General features: G+C 46.5%; 1 protein-coding gene across 1 annotated transcript in view; it reads left to right on the forward strand.

The window, feature by feature from the left end:
• The first annotated feature begins 1,302 nt into the window (after nt 1-1,302).
• The window catches only part of FAM178B (family with sequence similarity 178 member B), a 108,646-nt gene continuing 83,438 nt past the window's right edge, over nt 1,303-26,510 (forward strand). The window contains exons 1-6 of the mRNA XM_040993348.1: nt 1,303-1,312; nt 2,622-2,690; nt 2,884-3,275; nt 5,645-5,706; nt 8,573-8,680; nt 18,387-18,539. Of these exons, the coding sequence (XP_040849282.1) occupies nt 1,303-1,312; nt 2,622-2,690; nt 2,884-3,275; nt 5,645-5,706; nt 8,573-8,680; nt 18,387-18,539 (794 nt within the window). The remainder of the gene's footprint in view (nt 1,313-2,621; nt 2,691-2,883; nt 3,276-5,644; nt 5,707-8,572; nt 8,681-18,386; nt 18,540-26,510) is intronic.

Below are 26,510 nucleotides of genomic sequence, written 5' to 3' on the forward strand. Positions count from 1 at the left end.
CCTTTACCCTTCTTTTTAAAACTAATTTTTTAATGATTTTTTTTATTTTTATTGGAAAGCCAGATTTAGAGAGAGGAGGAGTGACAGAAAGATTCCATCTGCTGGTCAACTCCTCAAGTGGCCACAATGGCCAGAGCTGAGCCAATCTGAAGCCAGGAGCCAGGAAGTTCTTCTGGATCTCCCATGTGGATGCAGGGCCCAAGGCCTTGGACTATATTTCGCTGCTTTCCCAAACCACTAGCAGGGAGCTGGAAGGGAAGTGGAGCTGCCGGGATTTGAACTGGAACCCATATGGGATCTTGGTACATGTGAGATGAGGAATTTAGACCCTAGGCTACCTTGCCAGGCCCCTAACCCCCTTCTTACCCCATTCCCAGCTCTCACGCAAACTGGTGGATGTAATAGCCCAGCTGTTATGGCCTGTACCACATTGTGGCTCCTCTGCATGCCAATGTGCTACAGTTTGAACTGACATTGTCTGGTCCACCTCCCCACCCCCCGCAAGCCAGACCACACATGCCAACAAGTGGAGAGCAGCCTTACATGGTCTGGCCCATACCCAGCCCTGACTCACATGCTCACTGGCAGGAACTACAGCCCAGTAGGGGAGTTCTCCACGTTCCCCCACCAGGTCCACTCCTAGACCCAAATCTCATGCATGCCAGCAAGTATTAGTTTTCTAGCCGGTATAGCCTACCCCTCATCTCAGCCTTTGTGCTGGTGAATGTTGTGACCTGGCCTGCTCCAGACTCTATTCTTGGGTACACCTGTGGGTGCTGCAACCTGGACCAGTCCTGCCTGATCCCAACTCCAGTTCCTGTGTCACTGAGTTCCATGGTCATGCCTAACTCAATGCATCACTACCCCCAGCTATTGACAGACCAGTGGGTACTGCAGCTCCACAGGGGTGATCCCACAAATCCCCCACAAAATCTGTCCCCAGACCCAGTTCTGTTGCATGCTGTTAGTGTCAGATTGGCCCACCCCCATGTTCCTACATTCTTTGGTAGCTGCTATGGTCTAGCCCTGCCAGGCAGGCCCCCAGCCTTAGCTTTGGTGTGCACTGGCAAATGGTGGTTGATACTAGCTAGCCCAGCTCAGGTCTCCCACATGGTTGGGTACATTGGTCTGACCCAGGAAAATCCTGTTTTCCCTCCTCTGAACCACCCAGTCTCAGCTCCAAGTGCAGTAGCTTGGTCAGTGGAAGTCCCCCAGAAATCATTCCTCACCTGTAACATACTCCCTCAACTATCTTCCCTCCCAAAAAAGTTCCCATACCCTCTTGACCAATCTATAGCCCCAATGCCCACAAGTACGCGGATCCCAGAACCCAGTTTTCCAGTGGCATGGCATGCCTGCCTGAGGCTCTGGGATATGAACTGCAACCTTCCCAGGGCCCACGCCTGCCCAGACCCCATCTGCTGGTATGTTGATGTTATAGCATGCCAGCATCTTCCCCTAACATATCTTAAAAATATGCTTATACTAGGTAACTATGCTAACATACTGGTATAGTTAACAAAAATTTGGTTGGCATTAGCCAGGCCCAGCTATTAGCTATTAGCTGCCTTTCTAACAGCAGTGTAACACTTGCCTAGGTATGAGGCAACCTAGGCATTTACTTGCAACTAGGGATAAGTAGTAGCCAGAAATTGAAATGTGACTCTGATATGGCATACAGGTATCCCAAAAAGCAGTTGAATTTGTAGTGCATATTGCTGGTCTTAACGTGTCTTTAGCCTTTCTTTAATGTTAGCCTTTCATCTGTGTTGCAGTTTATTCGAGCTAGGACTTTATCAGTGGAGGATGTGACTGTGTACAGGCAGCTCCCTAAGCTTGAGGAGGTTTGCTGACCTAGATTTGAGCTCTCTATATCCTCCCTCTGCCCCTTTAGGATATGTTTAGTTGTTTGAAAGAGTTACAGAGAGAGGAGACGCAGAGAGGTCTTTTATATACTGGTTTCCCAAATGGTCTCTTTAGCTGGTGCTGGGCCAGGCCAAAGCCGATGTGAAGCCAGGAGCTTCTGTCAGGTCTCCCACATGGATGTGATGGCCCAAGGCCTTGGGCCATCCTCCACTGCCTGCTTCCCAGGTCTTATGCAAGAAAATGGATCAGACATGGAGCTGCCAGGACATAAACTGGTGCCCATATGGGATGCTACCATTGCAGGCAGCAGCTTAATCTGTTCTGTCACAATGCTAACCCTTTGAGGTCTTTTTGTGTTTTTCATTCATTCAGCAGAAATGCATCCATGACTTCATGGCACATGCGGGTCTCTTTGTGCTTGGGAAATTGTAGGGATGAGGCAGCCTTGCCCCTGCCCTAGTGAGCAAACAGCCTTGCAGGGACAACACCATATAGGCAAGCTGTGTGGGCTGTCATCTCATAACAGTGTTTCTGACAAGTAGTGTTGTGGGTTTTAATTTTATACAGCTTTTTGTAATTTTGCTATCTTCATACTTGCCCATCACATCTGAAATGAGAAGTAAGATGATGCTCCCTTTGCCCCAGCAACATGACCTTGGTGGTACCAGGATGCTTGGTCCTTGGAGTAGACCAGGAATCCCTCCAGGGCACCTTGAGGCCCAGGCCCTTCTCAGAACTTTTCCTTTTTCTTTCAGAACTGACAGCCCACAGTGTGCAAATGTCCACGCCTCAAAAGACTGTGCTAAGGCTTCCTCAGAATGAAGGTAGGTGTCCCTCACATGCTTAGTGCCTGCTGAGCACCAAAAATTTGTGTGTAGGGAGATTTCTCATGTAACCTGTCCACACCAATCCCAAAATGCTCCCTCACCAGGTTGTCCCTCTTTACCCAGTGTGGTTCAAAGTCTGGAATTGTGGAAGACTGGCAAGAGCATCATGACACTCTTGTCTCATCCACAGAGATCCAAGAAGCCACCGCCAAGCCCATTCTCTTACCCAGCCTTGACCATGCCTTGCAGCAGGGGCCCCTCCTTGGTACCCGGAGGCTCAGTAGCCCCACCTCACCTCCAACTCCCCCAAGACCCAAGAAGCTCAAGATGCAGTCACCAGGGGACATGTTCCCCAGCAACTGGAGCCCACCACCCATAGAGTTTCTAAGAGTGCTACAAACTGACAGGGAGGATGCGACACAAAGGCAGGTTGGGGCAGCAAGCCTTCAGAAACTGAGAAGCTCTTACAAGGACTTGGAGCATGAGTTGGACTCGGACTCAAAGGGGAGCACAGATTCACTGTCAATGTTGTGGAACAGGACAGGCCCTAGACGGCTGGCTGAGGTGAATAACCACACTCAGGTAAGCCAGTGACCACCCTTTGGCATCTTTCCTTGGCCATCTCTCTCTGGCAACCCCTTCTCAGTGACCAACAGCCTGCTCCCCCCACCTTTTTTTTTGCTACTTTCTCAGGCCTTGGACTCTTTGGGCAGGGGGTGCAGCCCATGAACCCTGTGTTTCTGCTTTTAACTAATACACATAAGTTAAGGTAGGGACCAAATTTTATATCCCTTCTGCATGGGACCCTCGAGGCTTTCATAGCTACAGTTGATTCTGGCCCTAGAACAAGGTGGAGCCTCGGGTTCTGGGCTTAGTTGCACACAGAGGCTTGGGCTGACCCTGACTGTGGGGATGATGGGGGATCCCTACGTGGGACTTCAGTGATGGACTTCAACTTGGCAGTGAACAACTGGTACCAGCCAGGCTGGGGACATTACAGGGTGACAAATCCGGAAGTTACTTTACAAATAGGGCTTCCATGGTTTGGAATATCCCAGGAATGTCAATCCAAATGTCTGCTGCTAGGATACTAGTAATAGAAATGGTGTTCTAGCCATTTATGAGAATCCCCTGCACATACATGCTACACATACACATACAGAGAGAAAATTGCATTGGCATTGATGAGATATGGATCACAGGACAAACGAGGTGCTTGCTTTATGCCACATATAGAAATTTATGGAATGTGAAATTAAAAGACAATTTTCTTGGCACAAAGATTTTTTAAATCTGTACATAGTTTTTCCATAGTGTATGTTTTTTAGTTAACTAAAGAACTCTCATGTTTTTATTTTCATTTATTTTAAGATTTATTTCTTTGAAAAGTAGAGTTATAAAAAGAGAGTGGGGCAGAGATAGAGATTTTCCGTTCACCAGTTCATGCCCACAACTGATAGACTTGCCTGCACCAGGTCCAAGCTGGGTATCCAGAACTCCAATCGGATTTCCCACGTGTTTGGCGGGGCATAAACACGTGGGTCATCCTCTATAGCTTTTCCAGGTGCATCAGCAGGGAGCTAGTGAGGCAGGGAGCCATATAACCCACTGTGTCATGATGCTGGCCCCATTGTATTGTTAACTGAACAGCACAAAGTGCAAGATTGTGTGTGTGTGGTATGCTATCATTATGTTAGGACAAGAATCTACAATACATGACTCTGCTTATCTGTATAAGTTGTCTCTGAAAGCACCCAAAAAATATCCAGCCATGGGTCACATCTGGGGAGTGAGATAAATAAGTTGTATTGTATATGTTTGTAGTTTTAATTTTTTAAATCATGAGGTGTGTTGCCTATTCAGAAGAGTGAAATGAGGGCAGGTGGCTGACCTAGCAGTTCATGTTAAGACACCTGCATCCTGGGGTTGCTGAGATGGCTCAGTTGGGCTAATCCTAAATCAAGTGCCAGGATTCCACATGGATGTGGGTTTGTTTCCTGGCAGCTCCACTTCCCATCCAGCTCCCTGCTTGTGGCCTGGGAAAGCAGCAGAGGATAGGCCAAGTTGGGTCTCTGCACCCACATGGGAAATCTGGAAGAAACTCCTGGCTTCAGACTTTGGATCAGTTCAGCTCTGGCCATTGTGGCCACCTGAGTAGTTAACCAGCAGTTAGAAGATTTTTCTCTGTCTCTCCCTCTTTGTAAATCTACCTTTCCAAAAAAGTCACCTCTGTTATAAGAGTTCCTGAATCTGAATCCTGATTCCCTCTTTCTGGTAATGCATGCCTGGGAGGCAGCAGGTAATGGCAGAAATCGTTGGGCTTCTGCCATCCACATAGGAGACCTGGATTGAGGGCCTGGCTCCCCACTTGAGACAGCTCCAGCCCTGGCCATTGTTGGCATTTGTGGAATGAAACAGCATGTGAGAATCCTCTGTGTCTCTCTCATTCTACATCCCAAATTAATTGATCAATTAATTTTTAGAAGAGTGAAGAATAGTTCATTTTAAAAATTTAATTTTTTTTATTGGAAAGTGAGAAGAAAGAGAAAGAAAGATTTTCCATCTGCTGATTCACTCCCCAAGTAGATTCAATGGCTGGAGCTGAGCTGAACTGAGCTGAAGCCAGGAGCCAGGAGCCAGGAGCCACTGTACCAGGCCCAGGAACCAGGAGTTTCTTCCAGAATTCCACATTGATACAGTGTCCCAATATTTTGGGGCATCCTCTACTGCTTTCCCAGGCCACAAGCAGGGAACTGCATGGGAAGCAGGACCACTAGGATTAAAGCCAGTGTCCATATGGGATACTGGTACATGTGAGGTGAGGACTTTAGCCATTAGACTATTGTGCTGGACCCAGAATACTTTAAAAAAAATTAAAGAGTTGATTTGGATTAATTATTTTCCCTTTTTTCTCCTGCCTTCTTTCTTGTTCTCACATCCTGTCTCTTTAGCTTACCTGTGAGGGCTCAGAGAAGTATATGAACAACTTGGATTTCCTGCTGCAGGAGAAGAGGTGAGCATGGTAGAGGAACCATCACGGAACAGTCACCTCTGTGGGTTTGGCAGCAGTTTCAGAACTCCCAGTGAATTCCTGCCAGAATAAAGCATCCCCCCTCACCCAGGTATAGAGTGGCCATGGGATCTGATGAATGCTATAGAACAAGCACAGAGGATAGTGGCCACATCCAAGGGAGGCATCTCCAGTGAAGGAGGAGAACCCCCAGACACCCACCACATATAGATCCCTCATTCCAGGTCTTCTCCCCGCCTAGAAACCGTTCTGCCCAGTTCATTCCAGTTTGGGAGTGTTCTATGAGAGGAAGCAGAAAAGCAGACCCTTTGGTGCCGAAGTGTACAACTTGACCTCAGCCTTGACTTTATACTGGTCAGACAAGAAATTTCTAACACTTCTGTCTGATCCATCCCAACCTAAGTAGGCTTTGCTCCCTTGCTCCCAGCACTTTATTTGTTTCACAGCTGCCTTCTCCCTTGTAGACAATCCAGCCTGTAGGATTTGGGTTCCAGAATAGCTTGTAGCTCATTCCTCCTCTGCACTTGGAATAGTTTCTAAAGGCAGCACAGAAGGGCACAAATCATTTGAAATCAGAATTAAAAATCCATTACTCAGGTGACACAAAAATTCATGACTGATGTTACCCATGCAGTTAAAGTGCCTGGTGACATGACCGACTTGCAGAGAGATTTCAGCTGCACACAGTATATGGGTGCCTGGCCCTTTGAGGTGTCAGGGGGCAGCTGCTTGTGTGTCGGGTCCTATTCCTGGAGCTGTGCTTTTTTTTCAGTGCAACATGGATTGCTTTCACTGTTTCATTCTTCATTACAGCTGCATGGGTTCAGGTAGGGAGGGCACAGTGCTGCTCTGGAGCACTTGTGGTTCTTGCTTTGCTGCAGCTGCCAGAAGGATAGATGCTCACTTTTCCTCCAGAGTGTCCCAGGCCCCATGTTCTTGCCCCAGAGGAGTGTTAAACGTATGTGTGAGTCAGTTAAGTGTGTTCTGCCTTTGCCTGGCCCTGGTCCTTTGCCCACCTTAGAGTTACCCCATCCTCCATGGAGCTCTTCTGGGCCTTATATCCCAAGACTTGTTGTTTGGCTCTTTACCTGAGTACATATTTTCTCTTACCTGAATTATAGATGAAGGAAGGAACCATGTCTGTTTGTAGCCCTGGGCTGTAAATACTTGAAAATGTTATCAGGAAAGCAAGCGATGTGCCTGGCCATAGGAAGTACTTCTGACTTAGCTTAGGCAAGATGTAGCAAAATACCAGACTAGGCTAACACAGCAGTTATTTCTCATAGTTATAAAGGCTGAAAGTTTAATATCAAGTCTCATCAAGTCCTGGTGAAGGCTCTCCTCCTGGCCACCTGATGACATTCTTTTTGAAGTGTCCTCTGGTGTCTCTGAATTATAAGGACACTAATCCTATCAGAGCAGAGCCCATCCTATGACTTCACTTAGCCTAGTAACTTCCTTACTCCAAGTGCAGCTACACTGGAGGGTTAGGACTTCAACGTGTGACTTCAAAGATTGTCTCAGAATGCTCTGTATTGGACCCCACATCAGGCAAGGGGTACAAGTAGCTGAAGGGGCAGCCACGACCCACTTGGAAATTTAGCAGAACTGATTCCGATATTTCCCATGCAGTGAAGTTGCTCTGAGGGGCCCTGAATAATGGACGTAGCTTAATCTGAAGGTCAGAAAAGGCTTCCCAGAGATGTACCAGGCAGGGTAGGATTTTTGTTTTGTTTTTGTGCGGAGGGTGACTGGTTCTGCATAGTTGTCTGGGTGAAGCTCTGCTGCTCCCAGCTGACTAAGATGAGAATTCCCAGTGCTGTAGGCAGGGAGGGGTGTCAGGAAAGCAGGCCAGATATGTGCACAAGTCATGGGAGAATTTTAAGCAGGCAGAGATCTGTTCCCTGTCCTAGCCCCTCCCCCATGTTGAAGAAATACCACACATGCTGCCTTTGGCAAATGGGTGGGAAGGATGAGAGGGGAACAGCACTCAGGCAGGCCTGAGGAGTGGGGTGACTCATACCCAGGAGGTCCCTGGGAGGAAGTGGATAGGTCTGGTAGTCTGGGTGGCCAGGACACTGGAGCCTATGTAGGGAAAAGGGATGTGGAATTGGATGTGGCTTGACAGAGAGTGGTCACTTTGGCTGAAAGTCAGGCACGCAGGACCTGAGTTCCTGGGCTAGTGGTGAAATATCTCAGAACTGAGGACACACAACCAGGGTGAGCATCTAGAGGGGCTAGAAAGGGAGCAAGGGAAGCTCCCAGTCCCCCTCAACAGCTTGTGAGAGCCAGAACAGGAAGGCTGAAGGGTCTGCTCTCCAGGTTTATGGTCAGGAGGTCAGGGCTCTATCAAGGTGACGGCAGAGGTGCTGGGGTCTGGTGTGGGTGCTGGTTACAAGGGAAGTGAGGTGCCCAGCTAGTAGGAGAAAATAAAGGACCTAAAGATAAAGGGTAGTGAGACATCAGGAATGAGCAGGCACTGGAGGGCTGCCCTTTGTAGCGGCAGTCAGGGCATGAGGGACCAAGGGCCCTGGAACTCCCCTGACATGTGTCTGGGCCCCTGGAAGAAGAGTGCTAGGCCCAGGCCTAGGTATGATGTGTTAACAGGGTATGTTTGGTGAGTACCAAAACAATACACAAATAATCACACACTTGGGTTATGTAAAGAAAAACAGCCTTCTTCAGGCCTGTCTGCTCATCTGGTATAGCACTCCAAAATCTAAACTCAAGTGCTTTGCTGTAGGGAAGCAGGAGCCACACAGCCCTTGACTCCACAGCCTGGTGACAAACCTGGACATGCAGGAGCATCAGTGACAACACTTGGCTTTGGCTGTCTTCTTCCCCACAGGGAACAGGCCCTGGAACAGGAACGAGAGAAGCAGCTCCTGCAGAACTGTCTGAATCTGGACTCCTTAGCTCTCAAGGAAGACCAAGTGCCATTGAAGCCTGAGCACAGGTGAGTGGCAGGGGCTTGGCTGTCACCAAGGGTCAAGGGTTTAAATGCCAGTCTACTCTCACCTGTAGACAGTTTTCTCCAGCCATCTGTGAGTTCTAAGCCTGCCTCCTCCTCTTAAAGCTGTATTCATTCATCCGTTCAAGAATATCCGACCACCTACTGTGCATCACGGTCTAGTGTAGGCCTTTGAAAACACAGAGATGATAAAACAGCCTGCTCTGCCCCAATTGTCTGCCCAGATCTCTTGGGAGAAATATACAAAGCCACTGTCTAACAGGAAAATGCCTTTTAAGGGAAAATTACAGGTATTGACATTTTCATCTTCTGTCTGGGAAGAAGAAGGTGGCTCTCCGAGTGCTGTCATCTGGGGTTCTGCCAGCTCTGATTTAATTGGGCCATTGGCTGGCAGGAGGGCTGGATTGATCTGTACCATGGATACAGAGATGCTCAGGGACCACAATTGAGTGTACCTTCAGGGCTCATTTTCCATCTGTCTTAGTCTGTTCTGGCAGATGAGGTGGCATATAAGCCATGGAAATTTCTCTCACACAGTTATGGAAGTTGGGAGTCTGAGATTAGGGTGCCAGCTAGCATAGTGGGTTTCTGTGAGGTTCCACCTCTGGGTCTCCTAGTGTTGACAGCTAAGTGACAGGTACGGGGATCAAGAACTCTCTTGGTTTATTTTATCATTCCACTAATCCCATTCATGTGGGCTGAATCCTTATGATCTACTCATGTTTCAAAGGTACCCCCCCCTTGCGAATGTAATCACATTGGAACCTAGGAATTCTTTTTTTTTTAAAGATTTGTTTATGTACTTGAAAGCATTACAGAGAGATGGAGAAACACAGAAAGTGATCTTCCACCGGCTGATTCAATCCACGAGTGGCTTCAACAGTCAAGGCCGGGCCTGGCCCAAGCCAGAAGGCAGGAGTTTTATTAAGTTCTCCTATAATGAGTTCAGGGGTCTAAGTGCTTGGGGGTGTCTTTTGCTGCTTTACCAGGTGCATCAACAGGGAGCTGGGCAGAAGTGGAGCAGCCGGTATATGAATTGGTGCCTATATCAAGACGCTGGTGTCACAGATGATAGTTTAAGCTGATACACTACAATGCTGGCCCTAGGAACTAAGGATTTCCTTTTTTTTTTTTTTTTGATTTATTTTATTTTTATTGGCAAGGCATATTTACAGAAAGATCTTCCAATCATTGGTTCAGTCTATAAGTGGCTACAATTGCCGGAGCTGAGCTGATCCAAAGCCAGGGTCCTAAGGCTTTGGGCCATAATCCACTGTTTTCCAAAGCCACAAGCAGGCAGCTGATTGGGAAATGGAGCAGCTGGGACATAAACTGGTTCTCCCTATTGGATGCTGGCACATGGAAAATGAGCCATTGCACTTAGCCTGCAGCTAGGATCTTAGTATAGAATTTAGAGAGGGCACAGATATTTAGTCTGTGAAATCATTTATCTGAGAATTGTCTTTCCATCTGTCCCATCCATCTGGCAAATGTGTATTGAGTGTCACCTGTGCCAGGCTCTGTAACAGCCTCTCAGGATATAGCAGAACAAACCCAACCAGATCTCTGCCCTTGTTTTGTATGCTTTCAGGTTAGGAATTTGAATACAATAAGCAAAACTAATTAAGTATGCCAAATATCAATGAGAAAGGATCAAATCAGAAGGGAAAGAATCAAGCCAGAAGGGGTGTGAGGTTTATGATGATGGGTCCTGGAGGGCTCTGTAAGCAGATGATGTTTTCAAAAAGAAATTTACATTGTATACTTTTGAATTATTTATACGGTTAGATTTTATTTGAAAATAAAAGCTGAGAGAAAGAGAGAATGCATCTTCTTACAATGATTTGGGCTGCCTCTGTCTGAAGCCAGGAGCCTGGAACTCAATCTAGTTTTCCCATGTGGATGTCAGAGACTCCAGTACTTAGGGCATTGCCTGCCACGTCACATGTACTGTGTTTGGCAGAAGGTGGAATTAGAAGCAGAGGCCCTGAATCCCAAGTACTCCCATAGAAGATTATGATGAACAGGCTAACTGTCACTGACGATGCTGATGTCCCATGTTGGAGTTGTGGTTCCAATCCCAGCTGCTCTGCTTCTCATCTAGCTTCCTGCTGATGCATCTGGGAAAGCAGAGGCATATGGCCCAAGTGATTGGGGTCCTAAACCCATGTGGGAGACCCCGGCTGAGTTTCAGGCTCTTGACTTTGAACTGGACTAGCTCCAGTCTTTGTGGCCATTTGGGAAGTGAGCCAGAGAATGGGCAATTGAGAGCTCTCAACTCTCTTTCTCTCTCTTTCACTCTTTCTCACTCACTCTCACTGTCCTTCCCTCTCTCCAATATGTCACTTACTTTTCAAATACGTGAAATAAATCTTGACAGGCAGAAAGACAAAAGACTTGATTTAGGGAGTTTCAGAGGTGGGATCTGTTCTGTAGTTTTGGTAAGGTGATAGTAGAACATTGGACTGCTAGCATGTCAGGAAAAAAAAAAAACCAGACCAGAGCAGGAAGTTAGCCTAGCAGCCATGACACTTGCCCCCACACCAGAGTACCCAGATGATTCCTGGCACTAGCTCCTCACCCCAACTTCATGAGACTGCAGATCCTGGCCGGATTGATGATGGCTCAAGTAATTGGGTTACTGCCACCCACATGGAAGACTTGAACTGAGTTCCCAGCTCCTGGCTTCAGGCACACCCTCCCCACACCACTATTTGAAAAGTGAACTAGCAAATGAAAACCTACCCATTCCACCCGCTCTTTCTTTTAAATTAAAAAAAAAAAAAAGAAAGGAAGGAAGGAAAGTAGAAATAATGGTGACCTTTACAAATGCAGCTCTGAAGGGCTGCTGGGAATAGGTTTGTGAAAGAATTGGGGAGAAGATAGAAGAGAAAAATGAATGGGCAGTACCTGAAGACAAAAGTGGGGTTAGGACATATCGGTTGCTTGTTTAATTTTTTTATTTTCTTATTCTTTTTTTCTCCTCTCATTTCTTTTTTTTTTTAAGATTTATTATATTTTTAACAGAAAGGCATATCTACAGAGAGAAAGAAAGAGAAATATCTTCCTTCCTCTGGTTCACTTCTCAAGTGGTCATAATGGCCTGAGCCTAATCTGGGTCTTGTACACTGATGGAGGGTCCCAAGGCATTTGGTCATCCTCAACTGCTTTACCAGGCAACATGCAGGGAGAAGGATGGGAAGTGGAGCAGCTGGGACACAAACTGGTGCCAGTATGGGATGTGGGTGCATGCAAGGCTAGAACTTAAGCCACTAGCAGCTACTTCCCCTTTTCTATGACTCTTGCCTACTTTCATAGAGGAAGTATTTGCATACCTATAGAAATGTCCCAAGTAAGACATAACTGATATAGGGAAGGAAGTTGAACTTCAGGAACTATGTGTCCAGGAGTCATATGGGGTACAGGAGGTGAGTGGCCTCTGCCACATTCTGTCTGGTCTTCTATCCAGAACATGCTTTCTAAGCCTAAGTCTGTGAGGGGTATTACAAAAAGTCTGGAAAATGGAATTAAAACATAAGTTTGTTTTGGCACAAAATAATTGAATATTTACACTTTATTTTTTTCACAATATATATTTTCTGTGAACTTGAAGACCCTGCACATATTTGGGTTTCAGAATGTTATGCACGAAGTAAAAGTTCATGAACTTTTTTAAAAAAGATCTATTTGTTTGTTTGTTTGTTTGTTTATATTGGAAAGGCAGATATACAGAGAGAAAACAGAGATTAAGATCTGACTGGGGACCAGTGCAGTAGCCTAATGGCTAAAGTCCTCAGCTTGCATGCTCCGTGATTCCATATAGGTACGGGTTTGTATCCCAGTTGCTGCACTTACCATCCATCTCACTGCCTATGGCCTGATAGAGCAGTAGAGTACGGCCCCAAAGCCTTAAGAATCTGTACCCATGTGGGAGACCTAGACGAAGTCCTGGCTCCTGGCTATGGATCGGCTCAGCTCCAGCTGATGCGGCCACATGGAGAGTGAACCAGAGGATGGAAAATCTTTATATTTCTCCTCTCTGTAAATATGACTTTCCAATAAAAACAAATAAATCTTTCAAAAAATATAAAGATCTTCTGTCTGCTGGTCCACCCTCCAAGTGGCCACAGTAGCCAAAGCTGAAGCTGAGCTGATCTGAAGCCAGGAGCCAGGAGCCTCCTCTGGGTCTCCCACTTGGGTGCAGAATCTCAAGGTATTGGGCAGTCCTCAACTACTTTCCCAGGCCATTAGCAGGGGTCTAGATGGGAAGTGGGACAACCCTGAGGGACCTCAGTGTTTTCTGCTTTTGTGGTTTCTGCCTTGCTTGCTTGGCTGAGGAGCTGTGTGAATTCCAGGCCTGAGAGTCTTTGTGATACCAGACAGGTCACATGGGCAGAGCACTCCTCAGGGGGAGGCCCCTGGTGTTAGGTAAGACTTGCTCACTAACCTATAACTCACCGATTTGTACTATTTGAAAGTTGCTTGCTTCAAATGCACCAACAGAAGCCTGCCAACTTGCTCTTTTTAAAAGTTAACAGTTAAACTGACCAATCATGACTATATAATTGTGTGGAATTGACCTGAAATGTATAAAACCCTTCTGCCTTCTTCTGCCCCTTCTGCCCCTTCTGCTTCTGCTGCTTCTGCTACTGCTATGCCCTCTCCCCCAATCCCGCTGGACTGGGGTGATGTGGGGTGATGGCCGGGAGCCTAGGCTAGTCCAAATAAACCACCTTTACGCGTTTGCATTGACTGCAGATTCCTGATGGTTTCTGGGGATCTCAAAATCTGGGTACAACCACCTGGACATGAACTTTTATAGAAGTATATATATATACTTAATAACAAGAGCAACAGAATTGAAGAAAGAGAAACAGAAAAAGGAAAGGTCTTCCATTTACTGGTTCCCTCTCCTAATGCCTACAACAGCCAGTGCTGGGCCAGGCTAAACATAGAAGCCAGGTCTGCAAAGCTGTGTCTCTCATGTGAGTAGCAGGGACCCAAGTACTTGGGCCATCTTCTGCTGCCTGCCCAGGTACATCAACAGGGAGTCGGATTGAAAGCAGAGCAGCAGGACCCGGTGGCGTGGCCTAGCAGCTAAGGTCCTCACCTTGAACGTGCTGGGATCCCATGTGGGCACCGGTTCTAATCCCGTAGCCTCCACATCCCATCCAGCTCCCTGCTTGCGGCCTGGGAAAGCAGTTGAGGATGACCCAACGCCTTGGGACCCTGTACCTGCATGGGAGACCTGGAGGAAGTTCCTGGCTCCTGGCTTCAGATTGGCGCAGCACTGGCCATTGTGGTCACTTGGGGAGAGAATCATCAGACAGAAGATCTTCCTCTTGTCTCTCCTCCTGTCTATATATCTGACTTTGCAATAAAAATAAATAAATCTTTAAAAAGAAAAAAAAAAAGAAGAAAGCAGAGCAGCAGCAGCACTCACACCAGCACTCAGTGCGGCATTGCATGTGGCAGCTTAACGTTTGTGCAGTAAGGTCAGCCTCTGTGTACTTTTCGAAGGATTGTTTTATTTAGCTCAGGCTGGGGTGGGTGAAGCATTGACATGTCCTCTGCGTTAGCATCCAGGTGGGGTTCCTAAGTGATGACTTAGGAAGTGACAGTGCCAGCCTTCCTCCAGGGCCCATGCCCGTAGGATCCCCAAATGGCTTTAGATACTTCATGCTTATTAGAGTTGTCCAGAGATGCCCATGAGCAATGGCTAGCTGTTGGCCTTTTTTCACTTGTTTTTCTGATAGGCATCTGTTTACAATGGTCAGCAGACTTTTCCTGTTGAGTTTGTAAGAGTAAATATTTTAGGCTGTGAGGGCTGGACAGTGTCTGTGGTGGTGACTCAGCTCTGCTGTGGTGGCTTGAAGCCCCCACTGCTGACATGTCAGTGTGAGCAATGACAATTTGTTTACAGACACTGACGGTGATGGGCAGGAGCCAGCCCACAAGCTATGGTCAATCTGACCCAGCCAAGGGCAATCCCTGCCTCCCGACTGGTCCTGGTCCTGTGCGAGTCTGGGGATGTGTGCATGTTCAAGTTGCCACACTGATCAGGGGCTCCTCCCACACTTCTCAGAGCCTAGGGGAAAGTTACCACAAAGTCACAGGTCAGATCCCAGGAGGACAGGTACTGCTGGTCCCTGTGTGAGGTAGAAGGAAGCAACTTGCCAGATGTGGTAGAGCATGAATGCTGAATTTAATCAACGTGCTGAGGGCCAGAGGGCCTCCCCCAGCTGGAGTGCCTTAGACCATCTTGTGGGAAAGCGGTTTCCTCTTAGCTGGGATGCCTGCCTTTAGTTTTTGGTCTCTTCACTTGCTGGCTAGATAGTCTTGGAATTAAACCTCTTCAAGCCTTTTAAAAATCCCTGAGCAAGAATAACATTTCCCGCTCTTTTTCTTTCTACCATGAACATCCAGGATTTTGGATGCCAGGGCTTGGGAATTTCAGAATTCCTCACACAAAGGGAGTTGTCTGTGCAGCCAAATGAAATCACTCATCATTTTCTAGGCACTTGATATTTTTCCAGGGGTGCTTTGAGAAAGCCTTGTTGATAGCAGCCACTTTGAGATGGTGATTTTGATGTGGGCTCGTTTTGATAAAACTATTCAACCTTCTGCTTTAAAAAAAATATATATATATATATACATATATATATGTGTGTGTGTGTGTATATAAATATATACACACATGTAACTCACTGATGTACCAAGGCAACAGCCTCTTCCATCCCTGAATGGGGCTAGGGAAGAGAGGGAGAGGCAGGGAAGGGGTATGGGTCAGCAAGGGGTGAGGCCGACGGTGGTGGATAGCCATCTTCTTGCAGACAGCGTGGCCTATGATTGCCATAACTAGTGGTCATCTAGAGTACAGTGTCTGCCTGTACTCTGAGAATTGGCTTGCATTTCAAATGGATGCCATCTTAATTCTCTGTTTCTTAAAGTGAAAAAACTGTACGATATGTGCTCAGACCAGGGGTTGTGGTAGGGGGAAGTGGATGCTTAAATGACAACATCATGCTTTATGCTCAGTTCTGGGCTGCACAGGAAATCTTCAATTAGACTTGTACGAGTCATCTCAGAACTCTTAATAATGCACATACATTATCATTAATATCACAAAACTTTCTTTGAGCCATGATTCTAGGGAAAAGGATAGAATGCCTTTACAACTGAGTCTGGTTCTTACAGATTTTTAATAATAGCCCAATTTGTTTTCTCTTACTGTGAAAGCAGTCTAAGAATCAAACCTCTAACAGCAAAGATGTGAACAAAACAAAATTATTTTACCATTTGTGAGGTAGTTTGCTGAGACTGTTTCTAAAAGCCTGCAGAATCAGAATCTTCTTAGGTTTCCATCACTTTTCCCATTCATGGTGCCATTTCGTCCTCGGGATAGCCCTGTGCTGTGGGTGGGGTCTTATCCTAAGTCACTTAGCCCGAGAGCCAGGCAGATTTTACTTGACCAGCCTGCCTGGAGCAGTGGACCCAGACTGTGCTGGTTGTGGCCCAGAGCTGATAAAGACCAGGCTGCCGCTCTGGACTGGCCATCTCAGGCAGTGGGCCTGCTGGGGACATTGATATGGAGATAGGGACTGACCCCTGGTGAGACAGGAGGCCACAGTGCTTACAGTATTGTCATTATTAAGTATGTGTCCTGTTGCTACAACATCAAACAGAAGAGTCATTTGAAATACACAGGAAATGTCTCCTCTTCCTCTCCCCTCCCTGTTTCTTTCGAAACCATCTTCCATGCTAGTTGGGTGTTATCCTGTGTGTGCAGAGGGTCACACGTGTTTCATGTTTGGGTGCATGCCTATGTATACAGCAGTCCTCCTTATTTGTGGTTTTGCTTTCTGTGGCTTCACTTAGATACAGCAAACTCTGTTTGAGTATATGATGGAAAATCCAAAAATGAGCAATTTTCACTTTTTTAGATGGGTAATACCCTGCAGAGTCACATGATGAACTCTCCATTGCGGCCTCCATCCCATCCAGGACATGGACCATCCATTTGTGTGGCAAATTAATTGTCATATCTCACCATGCTTGTGTTAGATGTAATAAGTAAACCTTATTTTACTTAGGCAGGGTTCCTGATGATGCTGAATCGAAGCGTGAAAGTGCTTCTTTAAGAGAATGAAAAATTAAAAAAGAAAGTCCTCAACTTTAACAGAGAAAGAAAAAATACCGTGCACTGTGATTACAAAGAGCAGATTTATCTGTGAAATTGTGAGGTGGGGAAAGAGAGATTCATGCTAGCTTTATTGCTAGTTCAAACTGCAGAAGTAGGGCCTGGCGGCATGGCCCAGCAGCTAAAGTCCTTGTCTTGAATGTGCTGGGATCCTATATGGGCACCAGTTCTAATCCCACAGCCTCCACATCCCATCCAGCTCCCTGCTTGTGGCCTGGGAAAGCAGTCAAGGATGACCCAATGCCTTGGGACCCTGTACCCGCATGGGAGACCTGGAGGAAGTTCCTGGCTCCTGGCTTCGGATTGGCACAGCACTGGCCATTGTGGTCACTTGGGGAGAGAATCATCAGACAGAAGATCTTCCTCTTGTCTCATCTCTCCTCCTGTCTATATATCTGACTTTGCAATAAAAACAAATAAATCCTTAAAAAAAAACCCAAACTGCAAAAGTCATGACAACAGTACATTAAGTGCTTGGATAAAGTGGAAACAGCATTAAATGGTAAGGTTTGGTAGAATCTGTGGTTTTGGGTATCCTCTGGAGGGAAGCCGTTCAGAACACATTCTGTGGATATGGTGATTCCTGTTTAGGTACACACATGCACATACACACATACTGTGCAACTTGCCAATTTTCTCCACTCAGAAGTTGTGGTCAGCTGTCGCTGCCAATCCTTTATCATGCAAGGATGCAAGGGTTTAGCTCATTCTCAGAAACCATCTCAACTGCCTTCCTTTATTCCATCCCCATATCATTGGGACCATTTACTCCCAATGGTTCCCTCTCTGAAGTAGCTCCTTGTTCCTCCCCAGTCCACTGGCCTGGTTCTGAGCTGCTTCATCTGGCCTTGGGTAAGGCAGGGTACAAGGACCTGTATCTCAGCAGGCCCTCTGCGTGACCTCATGGGCACTGGAACATGAGGCCTGCTGATCCAGAGGAGCATCCAGGCTCCTGCACTCACAGCAGAGCCCTGCTGCTGCCTCACATTTCTGCCCATGCTGTCCCCAAGGCTATTGTCTGCTAGCCTCTCCCAGGATGTCTTCTGTGACCCTGACTACTTCTAGCACTTCTCTCTGCCTATCAGGGTAGCATATGAGCCACTCTTGTGGTCAGTTGCTGGCTAGGGGCATTACAGGAATTTGTTTGCTATTCTTCGGTGGCCTGTACTTGACTCAGCCTTCGGTACCTTCCATCAGAGATTTGCAGAAAAGTTTGACCAGAGTGGAGTCAGTGGGTGGGACTTGAACAGAACCACATCTTCTGGCCCTCAGCTATCGCCCTGAAGGAGATATTGGACACACTGACAGAGTGGCAGAGTGGGCACTTCTTAGCCTACATCTATTAGGGTCTTCCTCCGTAAGCAGTTGCCACTCTCTGCCCCATCCCTGGCCTGCAACTGAGACCACAGAGCAGGAGTGTCTAAGCCTCACCTAGCCTTCCTGGGGAAGGTGCTCCTCTGATCCCTACTGTCCTGCCCTTTGCTTTGCCAGGATGCTGGTGGAGAAGTTCTCCGTGTCACTGCAGGTCATCCCGTCAGTGCCCCCAGGAGAGAAAGTGTTCCTGTCCAGGCATTACCCTCTGCCATGTGCCTTGGACACCTCAAACATGGAACCACACAACCACCTGGAAGGACTCTTCCTCAGGTAAGCTTGTGTAGGGTTGGGAGAGGTGAGCATTGTAGTCAGCACCCCCCTTCCTTGGGGGATCCCAGGGGTAAAAATCCAACGCAGGGGTGAACATTGTCATATAGTGGTTGGGCTACTCACATCCCATATCTGGTTGGAGCTTCTAATCCAACTTCCTGCCAGTGCACACACTGGAAGGCAGCAGGTAATGGCTCAGGTATTTAGTTCCTGCCACCCACGTGGTGATCTGGATGGGGTTTCTGGCTCTTGGCCCTGGCTGTTTTGGTTATTTGGATAGTGAACCAGCAGAATGAAGATCTGTGTCATCTGTTTCTCTCCTTGTCACTCTCCCTTTCAAATAATTTCTTAAAATTACTTGAAAAGCAGAATGACAAAGGTCTTCCATCTGTTGTTTCACTCCCCAAATGCACACAATAGCCAAAGCCAGGAGCCTGGAATTCAATTCAGGTCTCCCACATGGGTTATAGGGATCCCAAGGACTTGAACTATCACGTACTGCTCTCCCAAGGTGTGCCTTAGCAGGAAGCTGGATCAGAAACTGAAGCAGGACTCAAACTGGATTTGGGATGTGGGTGTCCCAAGTAGTGGTTTAACTACTACACAATGTCTCCCACCTCCAACAAAAGATTTTTTTTAAAGGTCAGCCTAAATAAGGAAATCTAAAGTGGTATTGTGGCCAATCTGCATATGTCAACTTTTCAGGAAATGGGTAGCATAGTCACATGTGTCTGTAACAATTTACTAATTTCAGTGCATATACTTTAAAAATCTGACATTATAGCGAATACTTAGCCCTGCATTTATGGGTGCGTATTGCTCTTTTTCTCCCTGACCTTGCGGTTTCCTGGAACAGGCCTGAGTCAGACTCATCCTGAATGGCCTTGGGGTTCTGTCTTCATCAGCACAGGGGGCCACTTTCTGGGTCATCCAGAGCATGTGATGGTCACTTTCCTCTGTGGTAGTTCCCCCTCATTTGTGGTTTCATACTTTTCTGCAGTTTCAGTTACCCACAGTAAAAATGCTCGGTTTAGAAATACTAAATGGATAGTTCTAGAATGAGGCAGTTCATAAGTTTTCAATTGCATGCCATTCTGGGTAGTATGATGGAATCTTTTACCGCCTTTCCCATCCTGCCCCAGACATGAATCCTCCTGTTGTTCACTGCACTCACACTGCATCCATTGCTTCCTGTCAATCCACAGCCTCTGGGTTCTCAGATTAACTGTCACAGTATTGCTGTGCCTTTTTCCTAGTCACCCTCATTTTGCTTCATAGCAAACCCAGAATACAAGAGTTTTGATATTGACAATTTGGATGTATCAAAGAAAAATTATAATATACTTCCTTCAAGTGAAAAGGTGAAAGTTCTCGATTGAATAAGAAAAGACATGAAGTCCCATTGTGGCCTGGGGGTAAAGCTGTCACCTGCAGTGCTGGCATTCCCATCCCAGCTGCTCTACTTCAATCAATTCCCTGCTAATTGCCTACTAAAAGCAGCAGAAGGTGGCCAAAGTATTTGGGCTTCTGTAAGTCATGTAGGAAACCCAAATGAAACTCCTGGCGTCTGCCTGGCTCAACCCTGGCCATTGCGGATATCTGGGGACTGAATTGGCACGTAAGGGGTATCTCTCTCCCTCTCACTTTGCATATCACTGTAATTCTGAATTTCAAATAACTATTTAGATATTTTTAAAAATAAGAAGAAAAATTTGCATATCACAATTCCTGAAATCTATGGAAGAATGAACCTCCAACCTATGACATTGTGAAAAAGGAAATAGAAATTGATGTTAGTCTTACTGTCATGACTCAGAGTACCAAAATTATAGGTAGAATGCATGATAAGTACTTAGGTAAGATGAAAAAGGAATTGAGGGCTCGGAACGGTGGCCTAGCGGCTAAAGTCCTTGCCTTGAACATGCCAGGATCCCATGTAGTCACTGGTTCTAATTCTGGCTGCCCCACTTCCCATCCAGCTTCCTGCTTGTGGCCTGAGAAAGCAGTCGAGGACGGCCCAAGGCCTTGGGACCCTGCACCCACATGGGGGACCTGGAAGAGCTCCTGGCTCCTGGCTTTGGATCGGTGCAGTACTGGCCATTGCGGTCACTTGGGGAGTGAATCATTGGATGGAAGATCTTCCTATCTGTCTCTCCTTCTCTCTGTATATCTGACTTTGCAATAAAAATAAATAAACCTTAAAAAAAAGAAAAAAAATGAATTTTAGGATTTGGCACACTCCACTCCATAGTTGTAGGTGTCCACTGAAGGTGTTGAGTCATATAGTCCAGGGATAAGAGGGGTGCTGTGTTCGTTGGAGGCACTGCACTCCCCAGTCTGTGTGATGGCAACACAGAAGGGTCTGTCCCCAGTTACAGGAGAAGCTGCCTACTTCTTCCTCTTTTCAGGAGTAAATTCATTAACATTGTCACATACCCACTGGATATGCTAATGTTTTTTAAAAAGATTTACCATATTAATATCTAATACTTATAAGCTAATAAATCCAAGAATAAGAGCAAAAAAATTGTCATCAGCATTCGGGGCAGTGGCCAGTCAGATTGGTCCCCTGCTAGGTTGGAGGCCAAAGCGATGGGGAAGGCACCAGGCTAGCCTAGACCATAAGGAACAGAGGTTGGGCTGCTTCTGTGGCCTCTTTGGCCACATGAGGACTTAAAACGTGAGTCTCTCTCTCTCTCTGTCTTTTAGATTTATTTATTTTTATTTGAAGGCAGATTTAGAGAGAGAAGGAGAGAAGAGATCCTCTGTCTGCTGGTTTACTTTACAACTGTCCACAATGGCTGGAACTGAGCTAATCTGAAGCCAGGAGCTCATCTGGGTCTCCCACGTGGATGCAGTGAGGCCCAAGGATATGGACCGTCCACTGCTGTTTTCCAAGGCCTCAAGCAGGGACCTGGTTTTTACTAAATGGAGCAGCCAGGGCTAAAACTGGTACCTGCGTGGGTTGCCAGTGCCTACAAGTGAAGGATTAGTCTCCTGAATCATAGCACCAGCCCCTATGTCTCTCTCCCCTTTCTGGCTACATAAGGGCTTCCTTATGTTTATTGCATTAATTCTAAGTCATCTTTTGCTGTAAATAGTGTATTTAAATAAATGTTACTTTAACATTTTGACGTTTCCTGTATAGATTTCTCTAGTGGCATATATAGCACATATAAAAAGAGGGTAATCAGTAGGATGTACCCCACCCCGACCTGTCACTTTCCCCAAGGAGCAACTCAAAAGCTAGCTTTGTCACTCTCTACCTCTTCCCATTGACTTCATCCCCTTAGGATTGCTTCAGGCAAATCTGAGACATACCTGTAATTTAGTCTGTAAGTCATTCAGTTTGTCTCTAAAGGGTGGGACTCTATTTTTAGGTAAAACTTTAATGTCATTATTACACCTAAAAAATAACAATTTATTTATTTTCATTTTATTTGAAAGACAGAGACAGATGGAAAAAGACCTTCTATCTATTTGTTCAAGCCCCAAATGCCCCAATAGCCAGGACTGGGCCAGGCTGAAGTTATAATCCTTGAACTATATCTGGATTTCCAAGATGGTTGGCAGGGACTTAGCATGAGCATGAGCCATCACTTCCTGCTTCCACAGCCACACGTTAGCAGGAGGCTGGTTCACAAGTATAGAAGCCATGGCAGGAAACAGGCATTCCAGAAACAGGCATCTCACGCAGCCTCTTCAGTTCTGTTGCAAATACCCACCCCTAATTTCTTAATATCATTTATATTGGTTAGTGTTCCCAGTGTCCTCAGTTGTTTTATAAATTTTGTTTTTATAAATAATTCATCATATTTGAACAAATTCAACACTGCAATCAGACATTGTAGTACTAAAGGAGAAATACTTCTGCTGAGACTGGGAATGTTGTGCAATAGGTTAAGCCACTGCCTGTGATGCGGATATCCTGCATAAACCAGTTCAACTCATGGCTTCCCATCTGCTTCTCGGTCAGCTTCCCACTGTCAGGCCTGGGATAGCAGCAGAAGGTAGTTCAAACTTTAGGGCCCCTGCCACACATGTGGGAGATGTAGATGGAGTTCCAGGCTCATGGCTTCAGCCTGAGTCCCCCACTGTTACAACACTTACTTTCCTTCTTTCTTCCTTTCTTTCTTTCTTTCTTTCTTTCTTTCTTTCTTTCTTTCTTTCTTTCTTTCTTTCTTTCTTTCTTCCTTCCTTCCTTCCTTCCTTCCTTCCTTCCTTCCTTCCTTCCTTCCTTCCTTTCTTTCTTTCTTTCTTTCTTTCGGAATTAGTTTTTATTGAAAATCGGATTTACAGAGAGAAAGAGAGAGAAAAAGGTTTTCCATCCACTGGTTCACTCTCCAAATGGCTGCAGTGGCTGGAACTAAGCTGATCCAAAGCCAGGAGCTAAGAGCTGCTTTTGGACACCAGAGTCCCAAGGTTTTGGGCCATCCTTGATTGCTTTCCCAGGCTGCAAGCAGGGAGCTGGATGGGAAGTGGAGCAGCTTGGATACAAACCAGTGCCCATATGGGAATTCGGTGCATGCAAGGCTAGGACTTTAGCCACTAGGCTACCATGCCTGCCCTGTTATAACAGCTTTAAGAGTGAACCAGCAGATCAAAGTGTGTGTGTGTGTGTGTGTGTCTCCCTATTTATTTTGTAATGCTGGATTACAAATCTTTACAAAAATGCTACCATGCATTGATACTCTATAAATATTTTATTGTTTTCCTTTTTTTTTAACATTTATGTAACTTCCAGATTTCCCTTTTATGATCACTGTTGTAGATATAAATATGTATCTGGAGGGTTAGAATATATTTCTAGCTGTGATGTGAGATCATTCATTCTGCGTGTATCGGCATTGGTAAAACTTCACATTGATGTATTGAGAAGATAATAGAGATGATGCAGGGGACACTTGGGCTCCTGGTTAAGATGCCAGTTATGATGCCCACAGCCCAAACCAGGATGCCCAAAGTTGATAACCAGCCCTCACTCCTGACTCCACCTTCATGCTTCAGGCAGGCCCTGGGATGCAATGGTGACAGTTTTCTTCAGAGGTTGGATTCCTGACCCTGGATTGAATTCCCACCTCCTGACTTCAGCATTGTCCAGACCAGCTTTGGGTATTTGAGGAGTGACCCAAGAGTTGAGCATGCTCTGTTTGTCCTCTGTCTCTGTCCATCTGCTTCTCTAATATATACATATATAATATTTTAAAAATAAAGTTGAGGGGATCCCACAATGGTGTCACAATTAAGAGGCCACTAAGGACTTTCCCTATCAGAGTGCCTCAGTTCAGGTTCCAGCTCTGCCCTTGATTCCAGCTTCCTGGGAAGAAGTGGGTGGTAGTTCCAGTACTTGGGTCCCTGATACGCATGTAGAGACCTGTAGGATTGTAGGTTTCCAGCTTTAGCTCAGGCCTGACAGTTGTGGCCATTTGAGGAATGAACCAGCAAACAGGAGATTTCATTTGTTTTTGTCCTTCTTTCTATCTCTCTTGTTTCCAGCTTTAAAAACAAAACAAACAAACAAAAACTTAAAGAAGTTATAAAAGGGGGAATAAAACAGTGAAGGGGGGCCCGGCGCGGTGGCGCAAGTGGTTAAAGGTCCTCGCCTTGCACGTCCGGGATCCCATATGGGCGCCGGTTCTAATCCCGGCAGCCCCGCTTCCCTTCCAGCTCCCTGCCTGTGGCCTGGGAAAGCAGTAGAGGACGGCCCAAAGCTTTGGGAACCTGCACCCGCGTGGGAGACCCGGAAGAGGCTCCTGGCTTCGGATCGGCATAGCATCGGCCTGTTGCGCTCACTTGGGGAGTGAATCATTGGACGGAAGATCTTCCTCTCTGTCTCTCCTCTCTGTATATCTGCCTTTCCAATAAAAAAAAATAAAAAATAAATCCTTAAAAATAAAAAAACAGTGAAGGGAAAAGAAAGACAATAGTGAAACTGGAGGAAGCAGGGACACAAAGGATGGAGCAGAAGAGAGCAAAAGGAAGGTGTCTTCCTGTGCTGCTGTGGTGTGCAGGTCTGTGCCGACAGCAGGCTTTCTGCAGGCCTGGCTGGCACGCAGGATGTGAGTGACAGATGAGATGACCCATAGAATGATGACCTGGGATCAGAGCAGCCCTGCCAAATGGGGCCAGGTGGCCGCCCAGCTTCCCGGGTGTAAGGAATCCAGCCCCCCTTCCCTCTGATATGCTCACACTGTGCAATGGAGGTGATGCCAGTGCCTGCCTAGAGCATTCAGAAAGCTGCAGGATGCTTGCTGGAAAAGTGCCCAACCCACTGCACCTTCCGGGGTTCCCACAGGGCAGTGGGTAAAGGCCACTTCCTGGAGGTCACCATTTAACCTTGGGTCATCTTTCGTTTCCTGTTTGTGCCAAGGACTTCTAGTCCAGACACAAGGCTTGGGGGTGGAAGCAATAGAAGTCTTTGAGACATGAGCTGGTGCAGTTCAGCTAGAAACATGGGGACAGGGTGTTTCGGTGTTTTGAGATTGATTGATTAAGTTGAAAGGCAGTGTTTCAGAGAGGGAGAGACAGAGTTTTTCTATCCATTGGTTCACTCCTGAAGTGTTCCTGGGCTGGGCCAGGCTGAAGCCAGAAGCCTGGGACACCCTCCAGCCTGGGACGCCCTCCAGCCTAGGTGGCAGGGGTCTAAGTACTTGGGCTATCTTGTGTTGCTTTTCTAGATACATTATCAGGGAGCTGTATCAGAAACAGAGCAGTCTGGTGCTCAAATGGGATGCTAACATCAAAGACCTATTTAACCTGCTGTGCCACAACACTTGCCTTCCTTGATTATGTCCCTTAAGAAACAGTTGGGTCAATTTTGCCATATAAAAAGTTAACCAGGCCGAGCACAATGGCTCAGTGAGTAAATCCTCACCTTGCACATGCTGGGATCTCATATGGGTGCCATTTAGTGTCTTGGCTGCTCCACTTCCCATCCAGCTCCCTGTTTGTGGCCTAGGAAAGCAGTAGAGGACAACCCAAGGCCTTGGGACTCTGTACCCATGTAGAAAACTTGGAGGAGGCTCCTGGTTTCCAGCTTCAGATCAGCTCAGCTCTGGCCATTGCAGGCATTTGGAAAATGAACCAGTGAATGGAGGATCTTCCTCTCTGCCTCTCCTGCCTCTCTGCTTTTCCAATAAAAATAAAATCTTTAACCAAAAAAAAAAAAAGCTACCTTTGTACCCATTAAGGTTAACTTTTTATTTTTAAGATTTATTTTTACTGGAAAGTTGGACCACCAGGGTTAGAACCAGCATTCACATGGGATCCTGGCACGTGCAAGGCAAGGACTTTAGCTGCTAGGCTACTGTGCCAGGCCCAACTGGTAGCTTTTTATTTTCCTCATCCTCCTCTGAATTTCTTCCTACAGTGAACACCTATCATTTCTATCAATAGAGGGAGACAAGTCAATTCTCTTCTTCTAAATCAAATGCAAAATATAGATACAGATTACATGAGACACTTTTCTAAGATTGCACAGCATATATCCATAGACTTGGTGTCTGAGTCCAAGTGGCTTCTCCATGGACCTACACAGGTTCATGTGCAGCTGGAGACGGCCCAGGTGACCAATTCTCATCCATCACAGGGCAGAATGTATGACCTCAGGTCAGTTTCCAGAAACCAAAGCTGAGCTCTTCCCAACTCCCTTGACAGCAGGCCTTAAAATATTGCTGATTACAAGAGCGTAAGTCAGGACCCAAACCCAAAACAGTACAACTCAGGGCAGATACAAACTTCTGCCTGCTTAAATAGTCACCAGTTCCTTCAGGGCCTCTTAGGTGTGTTGGGGCCCAAATTTTTCAGGTGGGTTTATCTGCTACCTGCTGGTATGCGGACCAGGCGCTCCCCCACAGCTCTAAGTCCAGGCTGGGTATTCCTGCAGTTTTCTAGCAGGTAGGGTAGGCAGGAGATGGAGCTTTGTTGGCTTAACTGGCTCTTGTGCACCTGTCATCCCAGAATGAAGTGCAG

The sequence above is a fragment of the Ochotona curzoniae genome, unplaced genomic scaffold, assembly GCF_017591425.1.
Source record: "Ochotona curzoniae isolate NIBS_2020 unplaced genomic scaffold, NIBS_Ocur_1.0 contig_883, whole genome shotgun sequence".
Classification (NCBI taxonomy): Eukaryota; Metazoa; Chordata; class Mammalia; order Lagomorpha; family Ochotonidae; genus Ochotona; species Ochotona curzoniae.